At 40.4% G+C, this 9537-nt stretch overlaps 1 protein-coding gene across 1 annotated transcript in view; it reads right to left on the reverse strand.

Moving 5' to 3' along the window:
* Window positions 1-9537, reverse strand: part of LOC122551933 (inactive dipeptidyl peptidase 10-like) — a 1705342-nt gene that overhangs the window by 83791 nt on the left and 1612014 nt on the right. The window contains exons 15-16 of the mRNA XM_043694504.1: window positions 5504-5594; window positions 648-695 (exon numbers count right to left, since the gene is read on the reverse strand). Of these exons, the coding sequence (XP_043550439.1) occupies window positions 648-695; window positions 5504-5594 (139 nt within the window). The remainder of the gene's footprint in view (window positions 1-647; window positions 696-5503; window positions 5595-9537) is intronic.

Consider the following 9537-nt stretch of genomic DNA (forward strand, 5'->3'; position numbering starts at 1 on the left):
AATGGACTAAAGTGCTTCTTCTGTTCTGTAAGACTCTTTAACTCTAAAAATACGAAACAACAAATTCTAATGTATTTTAAACAGTCTCTGCAGAAAAGTAGTTCTTTAGCAACAATTCAAAATTCTTTTAGCTATTTTCCTTGTTTTAATGTACTTGTAAAGTGCAACTTTAGGTTAGATTGCTAATTAATTGGACTCAACAATTGCTTACGCAGCACATCATTCAGATATATTTGGCTGCAAAAGAAATTTTTTCCCTACCAAAATTACTTTTTAACCTCTAATGCGAATTGTAAACGTGAAAGAAATATAGTCAACCTTCACCATGAGTGAGTGGTATGGTCTCAATGTGTGCATCAGCATGCTGTAAGATGCCATGGGATTAATTTTGATCAATACTGGATAGATCAAATTTGGTGATAGACCATGTCCCAGGATAAAAGTGAATGAAGTGAATCAAATAAAGACAACTGCACATTGAGCAGACTTGAGATCCATCCAGAGATGACATTTCATTGGAAAACTCAATGAGAATATAGATTTGCTGTCACAATTTAAAAAATCACCATCTCATAATCATTAATCACATCTCAGTTTGAACACAATATTGTTTTGAAACAAGTATAGTTTTACCTGATTCTGCTTACCTGTACAAGTGTCTTCCTCTTGGTGAATCTTCCGTACTTAGAAAATATCTAATGAATTAAATTAGATCAGCAAACCATTAGTTGATATTCACATATTAAAGAATATTGTTTTGTGAAGGAGAGATTGAAGCAGTTACCTATAGTTTCAATTAATGTGATAATGTTATGTGACAGAAACTAATACTTCAAGATTTTTTTAGTAGGCCAAGTTAAAGTTATTGCAATGATTATGTTTCACCAAACTACATTTTTCAAATCTTATTTAAAAAAAAACACAGGCATTTATATTGTGGGTTTCGTGATGTCTGGGCATCTGAAAGCACGTTCAAGCTATGTAACTAACTTTGAAACGAGATCTCAACTGTGAATAATGTTGGCCTAAATGTTCCAGTTAGTGTCAGGGCAGTTTCCACTAATGCTAATCAGAGGAAAAAATACAATTAATTGCCGTCACCTTTGCAGCCTAAGCTTCTAATGATGCCTGCTCTCCAGAGATGCTGCATAGAAAGCTGGGCACTTCTCCACACAGTGCAGGAGAGGTCAAAATATGTCCCCTCTTTTTAGCACCCTCTGCCATAGTACAGTAAGTAGAATTTAAATTTCATAGAAGTTTGAATTGTGTTGGAGTGAGTGGGTGAATGTTTAGATGTTTAATTGGGCAGGGTGGATGAGGTAAGTGGATAAAGGAATAGTGTGCTGCCAGTTGGCTGTCTGGAAGAGTTAGCACTGAGGCTTCTTTTAAGGAGCTCCCACTTAGGGATGGTAAGTCAATTGGCAAAATGTTTATCTCAATTGACTGCTATAGAATCCTTGAAATATCTTCTCAACAAGATACAAACATGGTACTGGAAAAGTATCAAGAGAATACTTTTCTGAGGATCTCAAACATTTGCAATGGGTGTGTAATCCATTCTTTCTAACCATTGTAGCAGCTGCTGCTTCAAGCTACAGGCAGTGATTGGATGGATCATAAACTGGTATTTTTATACATCATGAGTATTAATAAACAAGGAAACAAAATATGCTGTGATTGAGAAGGAGACTCTCTCAGTTGCATGAGCTTGCAAGAGATTTTCAGGTTATGCTCAGAAAGTGGTCAAAAAAATGGATCACAAACCTTTAGTTGCTCTACTGCATGAGAAGGAGCTAACAGGAATGCCTCTAAGAATACAAAGATTTTAACTTTGTTTAATGAGGTTTATCCATGAAACACTATACATGGTGAGAAAACTGAAGTTGATAGTGGATGGACTCACCAGAATGATGATTGACAATGGTACCAGGCATGACATTGAATTTACGTCACACATTCAGTCCACAGTGGCACAATAGCCAGTATTCCTCAATCAGATTGGTAATTTGCTGGTGAAATCTGACCAATCTTCCAAATCCAAGAAGAATGTGCTCCAGGAAATTAGTATAAATCCAGATAATTTGGAGGTTTCAAATTCAGAGATGTGGGTGAGTAGGTTAGTGGTAAATGTAATTAAATATTAAGGGTATGATGATGTCAAGACTTGCGGGCAAAACAATTCAGGATCTCGAAAGAGTTACATCTAGCATTTGGTCCTCCTTAATGTTTTGGTAAGAATGTTTGCGATATTAATATAATCTGCAACTAATTACTAACGTGATAAACTGCATTTTGTTAATGATAACCAATTCCTCTTGTTAGACCAGGACAGGAATTTCCTCCATCAGATGCTCGCATTTCCTATGCTTAAAGTGAATGGTGGTAGACCTTCATCATAAGTAGCAGTTCATTCAGCATAGTGAGCTTATCTGGTGCCAGTTACATGGCCACTGGTTGGGTAAGGTAGCAGGGTGTCAATGCTAGCTGTGTAGGGCATCAACTATAGCATTACTGGATAGTAGATGGCACAGTGCCAGCTAGATAGTTTGGCAGATGACATAGTGTCAGAATTCCAATTGGGTGGAGTAGTGTAGAACAACTGTTCTGGGCTGGGTGCCTTTTGTGTAGGGTAATAGGGTGGCAGGTTGGAAGCCAGGTAGCGTGCCACCTGTTAATGTTGATGCACTGACAGCTAGGCAGGTAGGCACCTGGCTGGGAGTAGAATGGCAGCTGGTAAATAGCCTGTGGTTGGGTGGTTGAGTGGCAGCAAGGCAGCTGATAGGGTAACAGGATGACAAATATATTATGCGACAAGATGGTGAGGTTGGTTCAGCCTGATGTGTAGGATGACAAGGTGGTAAGGTCGGTTCAGGGTGAGCTAGGGCAGTCATGGGCAAGAGAGGGGTGTGGTGGGGAGTAATACATAAAGGTAATCATGAGTTAAAACCGGTTTTAATCAGTCAGTCTAACTTATCCTTCATAACTATCTAAGTATATAAATTGAAACCTTCCAAAGTCTCAAACTCTAATTCAGAGCAAAGAGATGTTGTAGAGGGTGTCACACATAGGGTCTTGACAAAGAACCCAATGTAAATTGAAGCTTTATGAGCAATTCCTGCCAGAAGATCTTGGCCATTATGTCAAGCTGGATACTAGGTGGGCAATGACTATATAACAATTCCTTCCTCCTATGTTGAAACATCAGTATCTTCTCATTGCTTACTGGTAAGATCAGAAGTTAAACAAAGAGGACGACGTGAATGGTGTCACTACAGCTGGGCAGTCAGTCAATTTTTTGTTATGCGAATAATGTTCACAAAGTTCAGTCCCAACACAGTTAGCTTCTTGATGAATTTGGTTTTGATTGTTTGGCAATTACTCTCGGCAGAGACAAAATTTAATGCTGAAAACAGTTTGCAGCACAGCTTCTTATGAATCCATTGCATAACTGTAGTGATGGATCTGGAGGGGAAGTTTGAAGCCAACTACAATGTACATCAACTCTGCACTGCAGTTCTTATTTCCTTAATGTGACACTAAGAAGATCTGGCTTTGTCGTGGTTGCGGGTATGCTCGCTCAGCTGGGAAGTTGATTTGCAGACATTTCTTGCTCTGTCTAGGTGACATCTTCAGTGCTTTTGAGCCTCTAGTGAAACACTGCTGTACTGTGTCTTCTCGAATTGATTTGGTTCTGTTTCTGCTGCTTCCAGTTGCCGGTTCCTGTTGTTCGGTGTAGTGACCAGTATATTGGGTCCAGGTCAATTTGCTTGTTGATAGAGTCCATGGATGAGTGCCGCGCTTGTAGGAATTCTCTGTTTAGCATGCCCTATGATCGTTGTATTGTCCCAATTGAATTTGTGGTCCCTGTCATCTGTGTGTATGGCTACTAGGGACAGCTGACCATGGCATTTAATGGCTAGTTGGTGTTCGTGGATGTGGATTGTTAGTTGTCTGCCAGTTTGCCCTATATCGTGCATTCTTTGTATGGAATCTTGTACATTACGTTAATCTCGCACATGATGGGTATAGGGTCTTTCGACCTGGTGCGTTGTTGTCTGAGTGTGCCTGTCGGTTTAATGGCTGTCTTGAACCTGTCAGTTCCGAGACGTTTCTGAGATGTCAGGTCCTGAATTACAACAGCAACCACCAAAACACATACAAGAGAAGCTGCATTAGCACCCTGTTCAAAAGCGCGACAACACAATGCAGCACTCCCAACGTACAAAGTGAAGAAGACCGCTACAGAATATTCATTAAGAACAGATGTCCCCACAACTTCATTCACAGGTGCCTAACAGACAAACAATGCAACAAGAACATGCCATGACCTAACTCACTAGCCAAGCTACCATACATTAAAAACTAACAGCCAGACTTCTCCGACCACTGTGATTCGTATCAGCCCATAAATCGACAGCCAAGCTCAACAACAACTCACCGGGACAAAAGATCCAATGTCTGTCATGTGCAAGACTAAGGCAATTTACAAGATTCCATGCAAAGACTGCATGAAATACCATAACTGGCAAACAGGAATACAACTAAAAAATTGCATCCACGAATACTTACTAGCCACTAAATGTCCATAGTAGCTATACACACAGATGACAGGGACCACAAATTTGACTGGGACAACACAACAATCATAGGACACCCAAACAGAGGACACAAAGAATTCCTAGAAGCATGGCACTCATCCATGGACTCTATTAACAAGCACATTGGCCTGGACCCAATATGATGGCCACTCCAATGAACAACTGGAAGCAGCAGAAACAGAAGCAAATAAATTCCAGAAGACACTGTACAGCAGCACTTCAAGGAGGCTCCAAAGCCCTGAAGATGTCACCTAGACAGGGAACAAAATATCTGCAAATCAACTTCCCAGCTCAGGGACGTACTCACAACCACAACAACCGGCACCCGAGCTGCGAACCTTTACACAAATCTGATTCTACCTTGAAATTCTCACCATGGTAGCTATAGTGTAAAGAGACTGGTTATCTTCCTACATTTTACTAGTCCTTGGAGAGGAGACGGAGCGGGTTATAGTTTGAATGTTATCTTGAGTCTCTGTTCCAACAACTTTGTTCAGAATTGAAGGAAAGAACATGCCCTTTGTGGATAACACTCCAGTGTTAAAATATGTTTGAAAATATTTATTTTTGAAGAGTCAAGACTAAAGCTTTATACCTCATCAAACAAAATTATTAAATAAAATGTGTATGGCCACATTACCATTCTGTAGAAAGGAACTCTTAATGCATATGTCTGAATATTGTGTTAAAAGCACAAATTGGATAACATAACTTTCTTCTGAACCACCTCAAAACCCTTGCAACATAATATATTAATGCTGCGTGTATCTTCTCAAAGTTCAATATAAATAATACATTTAATCTTGTTAATAAAATACAAGAGAGCTGACTTTTGTAATTGTTCCATTATTATATTAGTTGTCATTACTCAAAAACATCAGTTTGGCAAAGTAGAATATACTCACATCTTTTGATGAACTTCATCATATCCAAGGATTTGTGTGACTTCCCAGTTTCCTGATGTCAGGTGACGCACACTACTCAGTTCACTTTTTGGCTGCAAATTTCAAATGGAGACATTGATAATATAAAGTACAATGAAAATCATAGATGCATCAATATAGCAGGCTTTAGAAACTACAGGATTTAAAAGTAAACAATTTTTAATTGCAAATGCATTGCTTTACCAAATTTGATGATTCATTCGCAATTGCCTGTCTTCTAATGATGTTGTGTATAACACAAAGACTTCAGATTTTTTAAAAATTTCTGCTAATTAATGTGAGGGACCATATTTAAAGGTGATCTCCCCTTCCTTAATGGACCTCAGTTTCAGCAACGTGTTAACTTTAAGAAATTTATACATTCAATTTTCCTTCATTACATTGAGAATGCGCCCAAACTTCAGATTTATAACTCTTATAACATTTTCACAACTGCATATTTTCTACTGCTTATCTTGCCCATAAAGCTTATGTCAACAACCTTCCCATTATTCCATTTGAAGGTAGCTCTCTGATGTGGAGCCAAACCTGCTCAAGCTTTCATTCAGTCTTTTAGTTGCAATATTGGTACACAGTTACTTTACATATTGGCTTGGTTCAAACTTGGTTTTGGGACTAAGTGAAGATGTATCACTATTGGTTCTAGGGGTCTAAAATGACTTCTGTCGACATACATTCATTACACTTTTATGTGCCCATTCGATGGGCTGTATCTCATCACCCCTGCAGACACCCAGAGACTTACAAGATTCTGATCCAAGGAAGATCAACTCCTCAACAGCCAGGAACAGGAATAGGAGTGGCTGCTGTTCCTGGCTGGCACAACTGATAGATGAAGAGGGTCTGAATGGCTGCCTGATTTCTGAGGTGGGGTTTCTGATGCTGGAGGGGCAGAAACCCTCCCTCCATTCTATCACAGAGTTAAATAACTATGGGACAGCTTCTGTTCTTCAGGGTGGGCTCTTTCCTCCTAAAATGGATTCTTAGAACAGCTTGTACTGGAGACTACCAGGGAGAAGGCAATTCTGGGTCTGGATCTGCAACAAACTGGATTTGATCAGGGACCTCGAAGTAAAGAAGCCATTAGGAGGTACTGACCATAATATGATAAGTTTTAATCTGCAATTTGAGAGGGACAAGGGAGAATCAGAAGTGTCAGTATTGTAGTTGAACAAAGGGAACTATGGAGCTATGAGGGAGGAGCTGGCCAAAGTTCAATGGTTCAATACCCTATCAGGGATGAAAGTGGAACAACAATGGCAGGTATTTCTGGATATAATGCAGAGGGCGCAGGATCAGTTCATTCCAAAGAGGAAGAAAGATCCTAAGGGGAAGCAGGGGCAGCCGTGGCTGACAAGGGAAGTTATGGACCGTAGAAGGATAAAAGACAAGAAGTATAACATAGCAAAAATGAACGGGAATCCAGAAGAGCAACAGAGGATAACTAAAAAGGCAATACGCAGAGAAAAAATGAGGCAAACTGGTCAAAATATAAAGGATAGTAAAAACTTTTTTAAGTAGAAAAAAAAGTTAAGACTAAAATTGGGCCTTTGTAGATAGAAATGGGTGAATTTATTATGGAAATCATGGAAATGGCAGAAGAGTTGAATAGGTACTTTGGATCTGTCTTCATTGGGGAAGACACAAGCAATCTCCCAGATGTGGCTGAAGGACCCAGGGTAATGGATGAACTGAAGGGAATTTATGTTAGGCAGGAAATGGTACTGGATAGACTGATAGGTCTGAAGGCTGATAAGTCCCCAGGATCTGATGGTCTGCATCCCAGGGTATTTAAGGATGTGGCTCTAGAAGTTGTGGATGCATTGGTAATCATTTTCCAATGTTCTATAGATTCAGGATCAGTTCCTGCGGATTGGAGGATGGCTAATGTTGTCCCACTTTTCAAGAAAGGAGGTAGAGAGAAACAGGGAATTATGGACCGGTTACCCTGACGTCAGTGGTGGGACAGATGCTGGAGTCAATTATAAAAGATGAAATTATGACTCATTTGGATAGCAGTAACAGGATAGGTTAGAGTCAGCATGGATTTATGAGCGGGAAATCGTGCTTGACTAATCTTCTGCAATTTTTTGAGAATGTAACTACGGAGATGGACAAAGGAGAGCCAGTGGATGTAGTGTACCTGGACTTTCAGAAAGCCTTTTATAAAGTCCCACATAGGAGATTAGTGAGCAAAGTTAGGGCACATGGTATTGTGGGCAAAGTACTGACTTGGATTGAAAATTGGCTGGCTGACAGGAAGCAAAGGGTAGTGATAAGCAGGTCCCTTTCGGACAGGCGGTGACCAGTGGGGTACAAGATTCGGTGTTGGGACTGCAGCTGTTTTCAATATACATTAATGATATAGATGAAGGTATTAAAAGTAATATTAGCAAATTTGCTGATGACACAAAGCTGGGTGGCATGGTGAAATGTGAGAAGGATGTTATGAGAATATAAGGTGACTTGGACAGGCTGGGTGAGTGGACAGATGCAGTTTAATGTGGATAAATGTGTGGCTATCCACTTTGGTGGCAAGAACAGGAAGGCAGATTACTATCTAAATGGAGTCAAGTTAGGTGAATGGTAAGTGTAACAAGATCTAGGTGTTCTTGTACATTAGTCAATGAAAGCAAGCATGCAGGTACAGCAGGCAGTGAAGAAAGCTAATAGCATGCTGGCCTTCATAACAAGAGGTATTGAGTATAGGAGCAAAGAGGATCTTCTGCATCAGTACAGAGCTCTTGTGAGATCGCACCTGGAGTATTGTGTGCAGTTTTGGTCTCTAAATTTGAGGAAGGACATTGACGGAGTGCAGGGTAGGTTCACGAGATTCCCAGAATGACAGGACTATCATATGTTGAAAGACTGGACCGACAGGGCTTGTATACATTTGAGTTTAGAAGGATGAGAGGGGATCTGATGGAAACATATAAGATTATTGAAGGATTGGATACTCTGGAGACAGGAAGCGTGTTTCCGCTGATGGGTGAGTCCAGAACCAGAGGACACACCTTAAAAATAAGGGGTAGGCCATTTAGAACAGAGTTGCAGAGAAACTTCTTCACCCAGAGTGTGGTGGATATATGGAATACTCTGCCCCAGAAGACAGTGGAGGTCAAGTCTCTGGATATTTTCAAGAAAGAGATGAATAGAGCTCTTAAAGATAGTGGAATAAAGGGTTGTGGGGATAAAGCAGGAACAGGATACTGATTATGGATGATCAGCCATGATCATAATGAATGGTGGTGCTGGCTCGAAGGGATGAATGGCCTACTCCTGCACCTATTGTCTATTGTTTAGAAAACACATTTCAGCCGGGAATGGGGGTGGGGTTCAAAAGTTGTAACACCCAAAAAGATTAATTCCAACTTGAACTTAAAATTATTTCACCCAATGGATATTCCGGGTAACTACAGACCAGTGAGCCTGACGTTGGTGGTAGGAAAGTTGCTCGAGAAGGTACTGAGGGATAGGCTGTATTTATATTTAGAAAAGAAGGCTTACCAGTGATAGGCAACATGGTTTTGTGCAGGGGAGATCGTGCCTCACCAACTTAATAGAGTTCTTTGAGGAATAGACCAAGTTGATAGATGAAGGAAGGGCTGTTGATGTCATATACATGGACTTTAGTAAGGCGTTTGATAAGGTTCCCCATGTAGACTAATGGAGAAAGTAAAGTCATATGGTGTGCAGGGTGTTGTAGCAAGGTGGATAAAGAACTGGTTGAGCAACAGGAGACAGAGAGTAGTAGTTGAAGGGAGAAAGGTGACCAGTGGTGTTCCACAGGGGTCAGTGTTGGGGCCACTGTTGTTTGTAATATACATAAATGATCTGAAAGAGGGCACTGTTGGTATGATCAGCAAGTTTGCAGAAGACACGAAGATTGGTGGAGTAGCAGAAAGCATCGGGGACTGTCAGAGAATGCAGGAGGATATAGATAGACTGGAGAGTTAGGCGGAAAAGTGGCAGATGGATTTAAATCCAGACAAATG

The sequence above is a fragment of the Chiloscyllium plagiosum genome, chromosome 7 (genome assembly GCF_004010195.1).
Source record: "Chiloscyllium plagiosum isolate BGI_BamShark_2017 chromosome 7, ASM401019v2, whole genome shotgun sequence".
NCBI lineage: Eukaryota > Metazoa > Chordata > Chondrichthyes > Orectolobiformes > Hemiscylliidae > Chiloscyllium > Chiloscyllium plagiosum.